The 17,894-nt window shown below is 45.5% G+C and overlaps 1 protein-coding gene across 2 annotated transcripts in view; it reads right to left on the reverse strand.

The window, feature by feature from the left end:
• Nucleotides 1–17,894, reverse strand: part of LOC121287286 (protein-glutamine gamma-glutamyltransferase 2-like) — a 72,150-nt gene that overhangs the window by 21,475 nt on the left and 32,781 nt on the right. For both annotated transcript variants that reach the window (XM_041205021.1, XM_041205020.1), the window contains exon 7: nucleotides 3,158–3,293. In XM_041205021.1, the coding sequence (XP_041060955.1) occupies nucleotides 3,158–3,293 (136 nt within the window). The remainder of the gene's footprint in view (nucleotides 1–3,157; nucleotides 3,294–17,894) is intronic.

Genomic DNA, 17,894 nt, shown 5'->3' on the forward strand with positions numbered 1-17,894 from the left:
AAGCCTCTCAAAATCATCGACAATTAGCAAGTTAAAGGCCTTAACGAGGCCTTTAATTATTGGCAGGCATGCGTCCCGCTGCTGTGCGCGCCCGCCGACCGAAATATCGTGATGCCGCACGCTAACGTCGGGACACTCGCGCGACATTTTAAGCACTGACGTGCGGGTCAGCCAGAAAATTCGGCCCATGATATGTAGGCTGGAATATCTGAATCCATTCACACCAAAGCAACTGGCCACTGATGCCTGAAGCAGAAGATTTTCCTGATCCTGTGCCTAAAACCAAAAACTGCAAGATGACGGGTTGTGTATTGAGAAACTTGCTGTACTTTACTTCTTTAAACAGGGGCTTGTCATTTCCCTGATGTGCTGGCCCAAATCTTCTGGTATCCAGATCATTGTAGACTTGATGTAAGCTGGGAGATGCACACCAGGACCCCATGGAAGACCTGACGCAGACACGTGTTGAACTTGCCCATGAAGTTTAAACTTCCGATGGGGTGATATCTAGTGTCCAGTGCGCTCCGCACAGGTCTCCAACACTGAGCTCAGTGTCAGAGAATCAAGCCAGATATGTGGAACTTACTTGGATACTTACCCTGGAAATTTTACTCTGGTTAATACCTGATCTAACTCCATGATCAGCCAGTGTATCTGAACTCAGCACCACAGCCGAATCCCACTCCCCACCCGCCAATCCCATTTGCCCCTCAACCCGACTACCCACCTAGCTACCCCTGCCCTGACCCAACAATGCCCAGCCCAACCCAACTATCGCCCCCACAGACTACCCACCCACCCATCCACTCGCCTACCCATCCACTCGCCCACCCATCCACTCGACGGTCTTCCCTGGGGATGGTTGCACTGACCCATCAATGTTTCAGTCGGGATTGAAAATCCCGGCTGAAAAATCGCAAAAGGGTTGCCTGATAGAAATCTTTGCGCGCAGTGCTGATACGCACAGCATCAATGCTGTCCATGAGATCTGGGCCACTGATTGTTAAACCAGTAATGAGGCAGAGCTTAAAGATGATAAGTCTTAGTTCAGGCTATCAGAACAATTTCTCCTTAGTTTCCTATACACTTGTGTTTTCAGTTTCTGAGTTTCCAATAGTAGCCACTGCCAGGTATTGACACCTATCTCATCTATTCGTTTCACAAATACAATTTAGGTATTGGTCACAATTAGAAAGTCAATAACACCACGACAATTATTTTTAAATCATTTTTTTAAAATGCATACGGAACTATCTTTTTTCCTGAAATACATCCAAAGAGAAATAAAAATGGGGAGGAGGAATTCAGAGTTACAAATTAAGGTTGAATGCCCACTGTGCTCCATTCCTGATCTGAATTGTTCCAAGGAATGGGCACTGATAAAGGATTACAGAATTTCCCAATAGAATGCATGGAAAAGTCAGAAGAAAGAGGCTGCCTGGATGATATTTAACAAGCTGAGGACCAGCTACAAAAGTGGAGCAGCATTATTTGAAAATATTTTAATGGGCCAACCATGAAAAGTTTGAGTTTATTCAGAAAGTAACACACCATAACCTAATCCTCAACTATAACATGCAGCTTAGCGCGATATTTAGATTTTATGTATGTGTGTGTACTGTAAATTCTATCTGAAGAAGTAGCGGAAGCCAATTCCAGAAATAATTTTTAAGGGGAAGTTAGATGGGATGGGACAAATAAACGGGGATGTGAGATTAAGGATCACTGTTTCTCCAAAGAGCCGGCACAGGCATGACAGACTGAATGGCCTTCTTAAGTGCTGTATGTTTTTATGATTCTAAGAGGCTATCCATACTAAATGTAGTTATTTGAATATATAACATTGGGACAAAAGATTAACACAAACATATGTAACAAAAATATGGCAACAGAAAGCTAAATGGCACAGACAGGAATAGCGCACAGACATAATGGGCTAAAAATTGGCTGACCCTGCTTTTTGAACACAGGCTTTGCAATTTGACATCCGTGCCCGTTCATTCAGATCAATGTTGGCAGCGCGCACATTTAATGAACCCACTCATCTACATGATTGTACCATGCGGCCAACTGTGTCCCATGCTGCTGCCTTCTTACTAACACTGCCAGATGCCTCTGTGCTCAGCAGGGGAGCCCAGTAGAGTCATTCAAAAACCAGATGATGCCGCCAGCCTGCTTTTCTTAAAGATAGGCTGCCCCTCTTAAAGGGAAGCAGCACTGGAAAATATTGCTGCAATTTATATACTTGAGAAGTGAACATCTGGACAGAGAGAGTGTTCCAGGGTGACTGGTGGGGCACTGGCAGCTTTAGTGGTGGAAGTGGGAAAGTGGAGTGACACGATAGTTCCACAGGAAGCCAGGAGGCCCTCAAGGCCAAGCTACAGCAGGGGCTGGAAGGAGGTGGCCAGGGTGGTCAACTCAGCACCACAAGAAGTCGATTGGCCTCAGGTGAGTAGTCAAAGTCAAAGTCAGTGAATGCAAGACATGACATCTTCACATGACATTTTCTATCCCACCGCCAACCTCTCAGTCTGCCTACCCCTGCAAGGAGTCAGTCAGGTCACGGAGTGCAGGGCGTGGGGTCACTGGGGACACCGAGGATGGGGGCGGGAATCCTGGAATTGGGTCGTGCACATCATTTTTAAATGGCTTCAGTGTCCGTCACACTCCGTGAAATCTGGGCCTAGGTCTCAGCTACTCGTCCGATACTGTAGGGACTGAGGTTCATTGTTGCGTTAGCGAAGCCAGACACTTACTGCCCATTAACCCTTGCTATACCTGTCTGCGCAGCACTGTCATTGAGTTGAAAAATTAGACCTATTCTGTTTCCTAACACTGACATTGCAAAATTTATTCTGTTTCCTAACACTGACATTGCAAAATTTGATAACCACAAACAAAAATACTAAAAGCATGGCAAATTTTTGAGTGGAAGCATTCTGTCACATTCTTCAACATGCATGCTTCTTTAGTTTTTGCATGATGTGGATTTTTTTCTGTAAAGTCATGGAATGAAGAAGCAAATAAACAATCCCCAGCCTCGTCCTTACAAATTCTGATTCACTAATTGTCCCTCTGAAAAGATCGTGCCAAGTTTTTCAATTTCTACTGCCCATTCCACATGAATTAATGCAGTACATGAAGTGATGAAACTCACCAGACACTATCTTTCGATTTTTTTGATATTTTTCCATTCTCATCGATGAAGCTGTCAATTCTTAAATTTTGCTCCGTGTCATGAGCAGAGTTGAAATTTGTAATAGGCCGCGTGGGAATTCCCAAACACCTCAAAACTAGAACAAAGTGACAAATGTTAGTATGGGTCCCGCACGGCTGGGATTTGAGACTGGCACAATCAAGTCAGGCTCCACTCAACAGCATTTTTATCTGATTTGTCACTTAAATGATTGAAAGAAAGGTAACTGTACACTTGGTTCAAAACAGCTCAGAATAGGCTACATGTTGGAATGCCCCCACATTACATCACAACTGGCAGAAACTGAATGTTACTAGTAATAAGTTATTGCATTTGAATTTCCTTCCAGTGATGAAAAAGTAGCTACTTTAGTACCATATTTGGGCAGGCATTGTGCTTGTTGGTTATTCCAATCTATACTTTGAAACAATTACACCAAACCATGCAGTAACAGTGGCACAAAAGTAACACGTTCAGTCAGCGCTGTTTCATTTCCCAGCAGAGAATACAGTGAGACGAGGACCCTCAAAACCTGATTCAAATTAAAAACAAAATATCTTATTCTGAATTATAAAGTATTGAGGGAGGAGAGAAAAATCGCAGCAAATGTGACTGCTGGACTCTTCAACCTTTGCCCCTGTTCATGATATCATGAAGAACCTTTCCCACGGGAAAATATATGTTGCTGCAAAACATCAAACATGGGAACAAGAAATGACTGGAAAGATCAGTGAGAGTCCCTTTATTTTAGGGTTATCTAAAGCTTTAGAGAAACATTAAAAATAGAAATTAAAACTGCAAGTGTCAAGGCTGGAAATTCCACAAGGATTCTCTCAAAACTTGAAGATTAGCAGAAAATCTGGTTCACCAAAATAACGATATCTTTCAGTGAATGCATCACCATAAAGAGAGTTAAAAACAGGCCTACACAGAAAATTAAGGTGAAAACAGCTAAGAGTGGAAATTATTTTAAAGGGATCATAGCAACTGAAGGTAAAGCCTTTCCTGCTGTCTATCAAGGTCACGTGATGTTCTGGGAGGCTCCGGCCAATAAGCCCTAAGAGCAGGTAATCCGGGGGGGAGGGGGCTTCCTGCCGAGAGTCTTGATCGAGCATGTAACACCTGAAAAGCTCTCTGCAATAGATTTTTTGTTTCTTGTTGAAACCTGTCAACTCCGTCGAGTCATTACATTTGGCGACGAGGATGGGATAGCTCCAATGCTGCACCTCACCTGGTTAACGTGAGTACATTGAATCTTAAGAAAAAGAAAAAACGACTCACCAGTAATGCCATTCTTTGGCAGAATCGATCCTTATGATGCAACTATCGGATTTTATTTCGCAGCAAGCGAAATTACCACGGAGGAAAAGCAGAGCCATCCTTTTGAGCATATGTGGCAGTAAGACATACATTCTCATTTGCAGCCTGATGGCCCGAGCACACCAACTCTAAGCCCTGTAATGATTTAGTGGACCTAAACGCACTTCCAGCTGAAGCCATCCATGATAACGCAGTGTTTTAAATTTAATTCTGAAGTTAGGGCTCCGGGAGAGTCCATCGCAACCTATGTAGTGAACCTTAAACCGTTGACAAAACACGATGACTTCGCGGACATACTAAATGATTTGCTGTTGGGCCGATTAGTTTGTGGAATTCAGGGAGACGCCATAGAGCGCCGCTCACCTACTGAGGTCGACATTGACTTTAAGTGCACCCAAGAAATTTTCTTCACCATGGAAAGTGCTTCGAGAGACTTGGAAGCTTTGCAACACATACAACATGGCGCCGTTCTTCACGTGGGGCAGGAACGTACCACTGAACGTGGCATGAAAACCACACCCACAGCATTGAAGCAAGATGAAATGTCTGCTGTTACAAACTTGAAAAGGCCTTGTAGAAACACTTCAGCAGTGACTCCAAGATTAAAAGGTGTTATAGATGTAGAGGTGACCATGGACCGGACACCTGTAAATTCAAGGAGGCAGAATGCCAATACTGCCATAAGAAAAGGTCACTTGGTAAGACGATGTCGGGCAAAGTCCATACAGACCGTAAAGCAGCGAACCAACATGACTGAATTAAAAAATACAGCAGAACCTGGAGCTGCCGGCACTGACATTTATTCCCTGTATAACTGTAAAAACTGAACCCATTACTGTCACAGTCCAAGTTAATGAGAAGCCACTAATAATGGAGATGGATACGGGTGCCTCAACTGCAACGGTGGGAAAACACACTTTCAAGTACCTTAATGAAGGGAGACAGCCAATAAAACTGAAGCGAACAGCCACTAAATTAAAGACATACACTGTGGAATCTATTCAGGTAAAGGGCATCAACAAAGTGCCACCAGGCATTTCAGACCTTACCCCCCTCCCCTCTACACCCCCCAACCACACCCCCCCACTTCCACCCAGCATGGTCTGTGAGGCCACGATCACTTTACTGGACCACGGAGCAGTTGGACTGCACATGGTGTACAATCTCTTCACCAAAGCTGGCCATGTAGCAGTCACTGCTGGAGGCACTCACAGCCACTTGCAATCTCAGCATCCTGGTTAGAAGCAGTGTCCCCCATGTCACAGGTTGACAGGGCAGCCATGCAGCGCCCTCATCTGTGACCATCTGAGGGGTTGCCAGCACTCTCTGGGAAGCGTTAAAGGGGTGTCACACAGGGCCAGGAAAGGTGCTAACCCATGCTAACCACATCTCTCTCTTTCATGCTGCAGGAGGACCACATCAGGAGCTTGGAGACTGGTGACCTACTGGTGCCTGATGGCCTACAAGGAGCAAAGACAACAGAGGAGAGAGTGACTGAGGCTCCTGACCACACAAAGGCAGGAGCAGCAACCTCAAGAATTAGGGGCAACTGGGGGTCCTGCACACGCTGCATAGGAGCAACAGTGAGCCGTGGCTGATCGGTGCCTTGATGACACCCAAGGTCTATAGATGCCACCTGCCATTCCTGCAGATGACCGAGAACCAGTGTTGCCAATGACTGTGCATGCCTAGGAACCTGGTCGTTCACATCTGCAATTTGCAAGACTTGATGTCAAGGGGACATGGACGACATCTACTGCCAGTGGCAGTGAAAGTGACTGCGGCACTCAATTTCTATGCCAATGGCTCCTTTCAGGGCTCCACAGGTGACCTCTGTGGGATCTCACAAGCCGCCACCCACAAATGCATCTATAAAAGGTCAAGGATGCCATCTTCTTGAGGGCACACAACTTTGTGCATTTTACCCACGACCGGGACAGCCAGGACGCAGGCCATTGAATCTCCCAGATCTCGGGATTCCCACAGGTGCAGGGTATAATTGACTGCACCCATGTGACACTCAGGTCTCTGTCGCTACACACGGTGGACGACATCAACCGCAAGGGCTTCCACTCAGAATGTGCAGCTGGTGTGCTACCACCAGAAACGCATCCTGCAGGTGTGCGCACGGTTTCCAGGGAGTGCGCACGACGCCTGCATCCCCAGTTGGTCACAGATCCCTGGGGTCTTCCCGGGTCCACAGAGGCTGCAGGGATGACTCCTCAGGGACAAGGGCTACTCACAGAGGCCATGGCTGATGACACCTGTGCGGTTGCCTCAGACTGCAGCAGAGCAACACTATAATAAGGCTTATGCTGCAGCTCGCAACTTGGTGGAGCAGACCATCGGGATGCTGAAAATAAGGTTCCAGTGCCTGGGCCGGTCTGGTGGAGCCCTGCAATACAGTCTGCAGAGGGTGTCACACATCATCATTGTCTGCTGTGTCCTTTACAACCTGGTGCTGCAACAGGGAGAGGAGCTGGCTGAGGAATAGCTGGAGAAGCTGCATGTCTCCTCCGATGAGGAGGACACCAATGGGAGTGAGGCGGATAAGGTCCTTGGGAGCAATGGTGATGGAGATGAGCCCCTCGCACTGGCTAGACCAGGAAGGCGTGCTCGAGAGGTCCTCATAGCTGCTAGATTTGTGGAGGATGATGACGACGAAGACGACGACGATGACATGCAGTGAGGAGACCCCATAGATCCTCAAATTGCATCTGTGAACGTTTGACTCCAGTCTGGCTTATGGCAACGCACATACCCTCTGTGAGAATGCTCCAGTCATGGAGATGGAATGGAGGCTCTAATAGTCTCTCGATTACAGGAGGATGACGATGACATGCAGTGAGGACACTGATAAGTCTTCACATAACCTCTGAGAAAGTCTGACTCCACTGTGGCTGAGGACAGCTCGCGTGCACTCCATGATCAGGGTCATATCATAGAAACGCAGCCATGAAATTTCTGAAGCATCTGATGTTTTGTCCACATTCAGCACCTGAGCCCTTCAGGAGCCGGAGCACCACATCAGTGCTCACAGATGCTGAAGATATGGGGACCAGCCCTTCCTTAAAAAGGTGCTGAGAGCTCATCGAGAGAATGAGAACACTCTGTGGCGCGTGCCCACAACATTCTGGCAGGAATTACAAGCACCATCGAGGTGCAGGCATCAGTAACATTTCCAAGGACTGAGAGGCCAGACCATCACTTTGGTCTGAAGGCTGCAGAGGAAAGAGGGCCTGGACTGAGGCACCTGCCTTTATGATGTGCAGAAAGTTATCAAATCCAAGTGACATGAACACTGCTCATCAGAACCAGGAGATTGATAGGCAGGGAGACACTCTTGGGAATTTATTGACAATAATGAACAATATGTATAATATGTGCCCAGGCTGTGCAACTAAGTCTCCTTAACTTACCTTACCCTGCCGCTATGTCTTGTTGCTCCCCAGACATCCACAGCAGAGGTGCAGGCAGCCTGCTGACTGCGACACCCTGTCTGTGATGATTTTGGTGGGCATTTTCTGGAGGGTTGAGACTTGCAGGCTCTCAGCCTGCTTTTGGGGTCCTGCTGTGTGGCAGTGGCACCCTCCTCGGCCTATGGAGCTGGAGTTGCTGAGGTCACAGGAAGAGGGGAGTCAGATGAGCCGGACGTTCTCAGAGTCACCTGGATGGATGGGCCTGGGGTGTGCACCTGCTGATCCTCCTCCCTATGGGTGCCCGAGGGACCCAAGGCTGACACCTTGAGAAGCAGGGACAGCTGGATTGAGATTGAGTTTCCCTGCACCCATCTCGTGTGCACAATGTTGGAGGCCAACAATGGCATCAACAATGGAGTTGAGCCCACACAGCAGTGCAGGAGCGAAGTCCTGGACCAAGGTCTCCATGGCGGCCACCACCCAACCAGTGTTGACCTTGGTGCATTGGCATGCCGGAGTTATCTCCTCAGCCTGAAGGCGGACGGACTCCTCCATTGTGCCTTGCAATCTGAGGAGTGCAACGGGCACCCCCTCCTGATGTTCCCGAGTTTGCCTTTGCAGCCCCAGCAACTGTGACATGACCAAGTCCAGAGGCTCGTCATCTGACTCAGGCTCAGCAATGTTCTGGCCTCCAGCAGTCCTCCGAGTTCCAGGGACCTGGGAAGTCCCTGCCGTGGATCAGACAGTGAAATGTGCTCACCAGGTTGTGATCCCAAGGCTATTCTAAAGCTAGGTTCCATCGAGGTCTCTGCCCTGGTGGAGGGTGTGGGTGAGCGCTGTGATGAGACTTCAGGGAGGCTGCCTTCAGATTCCTCTCCAGAGGTTTCTTCAAGGCTTGATTGGAGGCCCTGGGTCATGGACTCCATTGGCTGTTTCCCAGATGTGCCTGTGAAAGCAAGGCAAGATACTTAGTGCATGTCAGTGGCCTGTGAAAGAGGACACATCACTCACAGCAAGGTTGTCTGATGGATGTTGCACTGCTGGATCCTCACTTGGTAGAACAGCGCCGACCTCACCGTCAGCACAGGAACAGTACAGAACATGGCCGGCCAGCTGGATGGCTCTGTTTTCAAAGCCCATGAGGACCTTGGTTTCGGGCATTCTGCCACCAGTCTGCGACCTCTCCCTTTTGTTGTGTACCAGCTTGTTCTGCATGGATAGAGATGGAGAAAGAATAAGTAAGATGCCTGCCAGGTCAGATGATAAGTATGCCAGGCCTGTGTTGGTGATGAGTGGTCCCATGGTTGGGATGAGGACAATAACGATGTGTGTGAGAAAGAGTGAATGATGATGTCCTTTGCACTGGCAGTGAGTGAGAGCCCTGTGGATGTGTGATGGGTTTGAGTGTGTGTGAGTTGAGAGTGATGAGAAGAGTGACTTACCCTGGCGGAATGGAGGAGATCATTCATCCTCTTGCAGAACTGGGTGGCTGTCCTGTTCTGAAAAGCATTGGCACTGACCACCACTGCCACTACCTCCCAAGTTGGATTGGTCAGCGGGTTTACAGGCCATTCCGGAGGGCCTCGGCATCCAGAAGTCATTCGAAGGACCCGTCATTGAAGCTGGGGGGAGGGGTGGGGTTGCTGTTGCAGTCTTTTTCCCTTTGCTGGCCATGTCTACCAGGCAGCAGTGGTGAGCTGGAAGCAATGAGTGCTGGGCTTGCAGCTGGACTTTAAACATGGTGCCCAGCACGATGCGCCAGTGGGCGCATGAGAACCCGCCCACCATGGAAACAGTGTGTTTCTCGGGAGTGGATAAATAATGAGGCTGGTCTGGGACAATACAGCGTGAAAACTCACCATCATGGCCAGCAGGTAAAACATTGTTTTACCCACTTGCTACCGCACCTCATGCAAATTGGGGAAAATTCCGCCCTTGATCGTGAATCACCCAAAGCTGTATATCTGTATATGTTGTTGGATATTCAATTATTTCCCTGTAAATAGAAATTGTACAAAACTAAAAGGGGAGAAAATGTAGTAACTAAAAGTAGCCTCTCCTGCTGTCTATCAGGGGTCACGTGATGCTCTGGGAGGGTCTGAGCAATAAGCTCTTAACAGCAGGCAATCTGGGGCAGGGGGAGGGGCTTCCTGATGAGAGTCCTGATCAAGCACGTAGCATCTGAAAAGCTCTCTGAAATAAAGTTTATCTCTTTACCCCGAAACCGGTCTGCTCCATCGAGTCATTACAGGATTTAACACCTGGATCGCTACAATAAAGAGAAGTGTTATGTGAGTGCATCAGGTACACACAATAATAGTCTTGAGTCATATCTACCTTGGAGAGCAGTATGAGGAAAAAATTTGTTGACTTTACTGTGTTGGATCAAAAGGCTTTCCACTGAGCTTATACAGCCGACAGAAATTTATCCTGCGCTGATTGCCTTGCTCTGGTTCAAAATTCAAGACAGCTCTTGCGCCCATCCTAAGTTTCAGTTATAAATTGATATAAAAATCACCGCTGTATGTGAAATTATGCACTGATGGTTAAAAAGTCCAGCAGTTAAATTTGCTGCGATTTTCTCTATTGCCTCAATATTTTATCATTCAGAAAGAAATATTTTGTTTTTAATTTGAATCACTTTTTGAGTGTCCTTATCTCACTGTTTCCCTTCTGGGAAATCAATCAGTGCTAAAAGCATTACTATTGTGCCATCATCGATAACTACATGGTTCGATGCAAGTAATTTAAAAGTGTAGATTGAGATAACCAACAAACACAATGCCTGCCCAAACTTGGTACTAAAGTGTCTATATTTTAGTTACTGGAAAAAATGCAACAAATAACATCCAGAAGGGTCTAATGATGCAAACAAGTTCTGAAAATTCACTTGTCGCTGCTTTGGGGAGCTCAGACCTCTTTGCTTCCAATTCTGCGAATATCCATGTCTTAATTCTCATTGGTGGAATCAGAATGAGCAGCAACATAGCTAAATTAAGAAATGGTTAGTGTTGAGGAGATGGTCTTATCAGCCAGTCTTGGGCTGAATGACAAAATTCTAAATGAATGCTGCCAATTTTTTAGGTAAAAGGATTACAAAACTTTTGTAACTATGTGACAGTTTAATTAGAATTCTCTTTCTGGAGGCCAAATCAGACAATGTGATTCTCTGAGTTAATAACATGTAGTCACTAGCAACAGGTCAACGGGACATACTTTTTTCAACGTTCATCATTTATCAAGCCCTGCGTTAACACTGATGTCGTACTTGCATTCCTACAATGCATATTCTGCTGCTTTCCAAACCCCTCACACAGCATGTTTCTCTCCTCAAGACTGCAGTGAAATGGGTGTGCTGTATCACTTTATGGTTGTAAAATGACTACTGTTGCAAATGCACAGAACTGAGGCAACAAATGTAGATTTATATTCTATCCAATGACCGATACAAAAACAAATCTACTATTTTCTGAAAGTATCAATCTTCACACCAATTCTGTGGCTCACAAGTAATGCTAGCATTAACTGAGATTGGGATGGCCACCATTTTAATATTCAGTCACTCTCTCAGGGTACATTCAAGATGATGCTTGTTATAATTGGAATGGGTTGAAAGGAAGAATTAAAAAGAATATTTCATGGCTGCAATAATGCACAAGTCTTAAACTAAATTATAATATTTTCCTACAGATGGTTATTATAAAATAGAAAACTCTCCATGGGAGCTTCTAGTTGGCTGCATCACATTCTTTAGAATACAAATTATACAGATGCACTTGAATAATGGCTTTATCAAAAACATCATTAACATCTTTAAATAAGCAAAGGATAATTTTAAATCCTCATAGGAACCAGCTCTGGAATCAGATAAGTTGAATTATATTTCTCATATCTGATAGAGGTAGAGGCGAGGCAGTGGCATAGTGGTATTGTCATTGGACTAATATTCTAGAGACCCAGGTTTAATGCTCTGGGGACCTGGGTTTGAATCCCACCACAGTTAATAGTGAAATCTGAATCCAATAAAAACCTGGAATTAAAAGTCTTATAATGACCATGAGACCATTGCTGATTGCTGTAAAAACCCACCTGGTTCATTAATCCCCTTAGAGAAGGAAATCTGCCATCCTTACCTGGTCTAGCCTACATGTAACTTGAGACCCACAGCAACGTGGTTGATGCTTAAAAAAAAAGCCCTCTAAATTAGGGATGGGCAATAAATGCTGGTCTAGCCAGTGGTGGCCAATAAAATAAAAGCACATAATAAGTGAATGTTTTTCAGATGTGAGTCTCCCAGGGCCAGCATTTATTGCCTATCCCTAATTGCCCTTGGGAAGGTGGTGGTGGGCCACCTTCTTGAACTACTGCAGTCTATGTGGTGTAGATACCGACAGTGTTGTCAGAAAGGGAATTCCAGGAATTTGACCCAGCAACAGTGAAGGATCAGTGACATAGTTCTGAGTCAGGATGGTGTTTGATATGGAGAGGAACTTACAAATGAGGGTGTTCCTATACGCCTGCTGCCCTTCGCCATCGTGCCAAGATTCCTCCAACCGCACCTTCCAATCCTGTGACTCTACCACCTAGAAGGACAAGTGGTAGAAGTATACACTACTGCCACTGCACACCGGTGTTGGAGAGAATGAATTTTTTTAAGGTGGTGGGCAGGGTGCCAACCAAATGGGCTGCTTTGTCCTGGATGGTCATGCTTCTGGAGTTTTGTTGGAGCTGCACTCATCCAGGCAAGTCGAGAGTATTCTCATCTGCAGACTTGGGACTGGAAATAAGTTCTGCTTTGTTTTCAGTCCAATAGAAGAGGCTTGCTAACAATAAGCCCAAACTAACAAGTCTGGCACTGGCCCGAAATTGTGCCATATATATGGAGACAGGACAGGTGCTAGCAGCTCGCCCATTTTATGAAAATTAAATTGCAGAGTTTGGAAGGGACAACAGTGAGGTGAGGGGGGCGGGGGGAGCACTCATGAGGACTGTCAAGTCAGAGAAGCAAAACAAAAACAAAAACAGAATTACCTGGAAAAACTCAGCAGGTCTGGCTGCATCGGCGGAGAAGAAAAGAGTTGACGTTTCGAGTCCTCATGACCCCTTCGACATTACACAGGATGGTGGTGTGTGTGTGCTGGGTACTGATTGGGGTCCACCACCACCAGCAAGACCTCAGAGGCAGCCACAGGGGCTGCAGGGTGCCAGAGTGGACTGGTTAAAAAGTCCACCTCGATGCTCTGGGACTTCATTCTAGTTACAAAAAAAAACAGGGCCCTCACCCCTCACAAATTTCCCATACCCCATCCATGACAACTCATGCCACCCCATCCCTCCCACCCAACCTCAAGGCTCCTCATATTCTATGTTCTTCAACCCACACCTTTGGGCTTCATACACTCCAGGCCAACTTAGTGCCATCTCATCCCAACCCATGGACCTCCACCATCCCCCACCTACTTATCCCCAAAGCACTTTATGGCTCCTATGTCAACTTAGTACCAGCTTATTCCCCCCCCTCCTCCACTACCTTTTGCCTTTAACCCTCCACCCATTATCCACCATGAGACCCCACTAGATTCATTCTGAGGTTAAATAAAATAAAGTTTCAAGTATCAATTACAGACTTCACTGTATTTAAAAAAACTCTCATTGATAAATGCCCATTCAATGCATTTAAAAACAAATTTAAGTCCCTTGAAGTACTTAATCCAGCATAAAAACAAACATTTTTCAGTATAGCCTCTCAGATCTAATCCTTTATAATCTATCCGAACTGGGAATCAAAATGAGAAGTTACAGGTCCCCCTAACAATGATAATGCTAGGTTGCGGAAGCAATCAAACAATACCAATCCTCTTATGATAGCCCTCATGATTATGTGAACAAGGATCTATTGAAATCACAAGCATTGATTTTCTTTTCACCTGCTGGCTGCCTGTTTTCTTTTTTCAAAATTTAAAGGGCAGGGTAATTAAATGACTTGACAGCTTGACAGTTCTAAATACCTTCTCCATTTTATGCACATCTATATCTACTCTTAATCCCAAAGGGGTAGCTACCCTCTCCAAATAACTCCAGCAGGTTTAGACCCTTCCTTCCAATGTCTAAAGACCATGAATCATGGTTTCAGAAATATGGGTGACCAAAATTGTTTCTGTTTGAAGATAACTGCAGTTTTAAATGTGAAGTTGCCTCACTGAACTGCAGATCTGTGAAATACACTCACCCCCATTCCCCCCTCCACCAACACTCACCCCCATTCCCCCCTCCTCCAGCAAAAGTGGTGGGTACGGGTTTGGGGGTTGGACTTCCAGAACCTGGGCTTGCGTGCTATTTTGGCTAAGGTGTGGGACCCTTCTGGCTTTACAAAAATTTGGGCCATTGTTCCCTGTGACACTTAGGTAATATGCAAAGGGAAAAGCTGGACGGGAAGAAAAATCAGAAAAATTTGTTCTGTGTATGCGAACCTCCTTGGCCAATGTTTCTCTCTGCATTGTGCGGAAGTGCTTAACATAACATTTGAATATGCTCTTCTCCTTATTGGTGCAAATCAATTCTGGTTATTCAACATATATTCACCAAATTCGTTAAATCAGTCTCGCTCCTAATCATTACCTAATAAACACCCATCAAATCGTTGGTGTAGTACCATGAAGGCTGCACTCAATTCAACAGTGATGCCTCCAAATGCCAAATAGCCTATTCAGAATCACACATGGAGATGGCCACTTGCATAAAATGTTCCCATCTTCAGAAGAAGAGGCAACAAAATTGATGAAAAAGTGACACTGATTATCTTGAAATCTAGCCTTGCAACATAACACACCATTGTTTAATCTGACAACATAATTGAAAGTTGAAGTCTTCACATGCTGCATCTTGGCTTTATCAGATCTTCATACAGGGAACTTGGTGTCAGTTTCTATTCTTTCATGTACTGAAACCAATGATACGATGCTCCTTGACTTGGCACTGGGAATGTTTCCTCTCAATACTGTGGACAAAGACAGGAACATTTTCTTTAACCTTATTTCCGGTTCACAAAGAACAGTCCATGAGGTCAGTGGAAATACTCACACAATGAAATCTTCCTGCCTTTGTTTGCACTACAAAGCAGTCCCACTGGTACATACTTTATTCTTTGGTGATATTTCAGAGATTGTGACAGCGCTATCCTTAATCGAGAGGATCGCTTGTTCCAATTCTAACCCTGGCCTGCATGTGATTTCATGGTAACAGATGTATGACTACTCAGTTCACAACCATTGCGAATATATATCAATTTCGATTTCTGCGAAAGTGACCAGTAAATGGGGATAGCAAGACTGAAATGAAGACAAGGCTATCAATTTCCCACTCTACAACTTTTCAGCTGAGTGTAATCTGGAGGGCATCCAACATCAACCTGCACTTGAAAAAGCAACTTGGAAAATCCCAGGTGTGGAATATTGCACTGTACAGGTGTGAGAGCTGCACTCTGATGAGAGGATTATAGGGTTTGAAATGTGGCACTGGTGAAGAGTCCTTGGAATCAGCTGCCTGCATCTCATGGGATTTTCGTTGATGTGAAGAAGCAGAAATTGAGAAAGTAAAGCCACTGAAAAAGGTGGGGTGGGAGCCTGGTGTTGGCGACAGTAGGAGGCGAAGCATCAGCAAAGAACAGGCCAGGTTGGAGAAGGGCTGGACAACATTAGAAACTGGACGGAGGGAGGAATGACAGCGATGCACAGAATTGCAGCGTAAAGAGATAGCTCCTTGTGGACTTTGCCTAATTCTAGATGGATGGGAGTTTCCCTGTGGGCCAAGAGGAGCATGAATACTCCATGTGATCCCACTAAGGAACTTTGGGCCTTTCTTTATTTCAGATTTTTAGCATCTGCATTATTTTACTTTTGTAAATCATGGGCCTCTCGTGCTTTCCCCCCTCCACTATCCCAAGCACTTACCTTAGTGCTGATGATCACTCTTTCTAAACCCTGTCAAAGGATTCCTGCTACCTGAAAATCTGCTCCCGCTTGACAGCCAGTTTTTCCTTCCTACTAGGTTTGGGCAGGAGACTGATGTAAGTCAGCAAATGGGGCCCAGAAGTCAATTATCCCTCAGGCCTCACGCTGCGCAGGTTGGGTGGATTGCCATCTCTCTCAATCCCATCTGCCATGCTGCATTGAACCCCCTTGCCATTAAAATTACCACTATATATCTGATAATAGGCACCACTGATTTAAGAGACTGGCAGAAGAGCTCCCACGAGTAAATTTAATCTGCTCCCCTGAAATGAATTTGTTGGGAGGGGCATTTAATTGGGTGGATGGGGACCCTGCCATCTTCCTGTCATTGCTCTAATTAAGTCCGGACTGGAATGCTCATGGACAACCTCCTAGCTCCTGCTGCTAATTGACGCCCTTAAGTAGTCAATTAATGCCCACTTAAGGGACTTAGCTCACTATCACTGGTATTTACCCAGTGGGGGGCAGGGGACACCACGTGGGAAGCCCACAAAGCAAACCTTGTCAGGGTTGCTTGTGGACATCCAGGATTGGTGGGGTGGTGGTGGTGGTGGCAGCAACCCCTCATTCAAAGGCACTCAGTATCAGCAAGGGAGGGCCACTGAGAGCCACTCCCTTGCCTTTGCTGCCAAAGTCCTTCACCCCTGCAACTACCACCCCCCCACCACCTCTTAACCCCACCTGTCACCTCCACTGCTGAACTTCACGTGCTGAACAAGGCAGGTGAAATCAAATGCAGGCCAGGGTTAGAATTGGAACAAGCGATCCTCTCGATTAAGGATAGCGCTGTCACAATCTCTGAAATATCATCAAAGAATAAAGTATGTACCAGTGGGACTGCTTTGCAGTGCAAACAAAGACAGGAAGATTTCATTGTGTGAGTATTTCCACTGACCTCATGGATTGTTCTTTGTGAACCAGAAATAAGGTTAAAAATGTTCCTGTCTTTGTCCACAGTATTGAGAGGAAACATTCCCAGTGCCAAATACTCAGTAGTCAAGGAGCATCGTATCATTGGTTCCAGTACATTAAAAAAAAGAAACTGACACCAGGTTCCTGTATGAAGATCTGATAAAGCCAAGATGCAGTATGTGAAGACTTCAACTTCATCTAGTGTGTCTTGTTGTTGTTGGTGCTCGACCCAAATTTCAGACTTGACTTTCTCAGTCTTTCATCCATCATGGATAGTTCTTGCTTGTCTTCGGTCATTAGGCTAATGTCAGCAGCAGATCTGATCTTCTGGTTGTTGTGATCACCAATATTGGCTCTAGGATCTTCTGGGAGATATTACAAGGATGTGGTTTTTTTTGAAAAGTGATGATACAATTTCTAGTTCTTTTTTCTGGCTGGATTTTAAAAAGCAATAAACTGTAATCCTATAAAGACAATGAAGGACTGCCAGTCGGCTACAATATACAAACTTGTCTTACACCAAGGAAGATAAAAAGGAACAGCCACTCAAACCCCCTGGGGAACGTGAAAGACCCCATCTCCTACTGGCTTTTACATTATCTTGAATCTTTTCAGAGGTTTCTAAGATGAGACATCAAAATGTAATTGCCTGTTCTAAAAACAATGATAGCAGCAGACACGGTTTAATCAAATTCTTCTGGAATATACAGCCTTTAGGACTTTAAGAACTGTTTACTGAGCCGGAGAGATCAGAAATCAGAGACCCAAATACTGCACTGAAAGACTGGAAAGAAGCTGCATTCTCTCTTTGTCTCTCTCGTGAAAGTATTGCACTCAGATTTGCAAAATAACCACCCTGATAAATCTACTGCAAACCAAGATCTATTGGGAATAAAATGTGGAAATCTGCTCCATACAACTACACCCAGAAAAACAACGGAACAAACCAGTTTGCGTAGAATCATCACATGGAGACCAGCCAAAGGACAGCTAACCGCATACTCCTTTGTTTTATCTGCTTCAAACCACAAAAAATCT

The sequence above is a fragment of the Carcharodon carcharias genome, chromosome 14 (genome assembly GCF_017639515.1).
Source record: "Carcharodon carcharias isolate sCarCar2 chromosome 14, sCarCar2.pri, whole genome shotgun sequence".
In the NCBI taxonomy this organism is placed as follows: Eukaryota; Metazoa; Chordata; class Chondrichthyes; order Lamniformes; family Lamnidae; genus Carcharodon; species Carcharodon carcharias.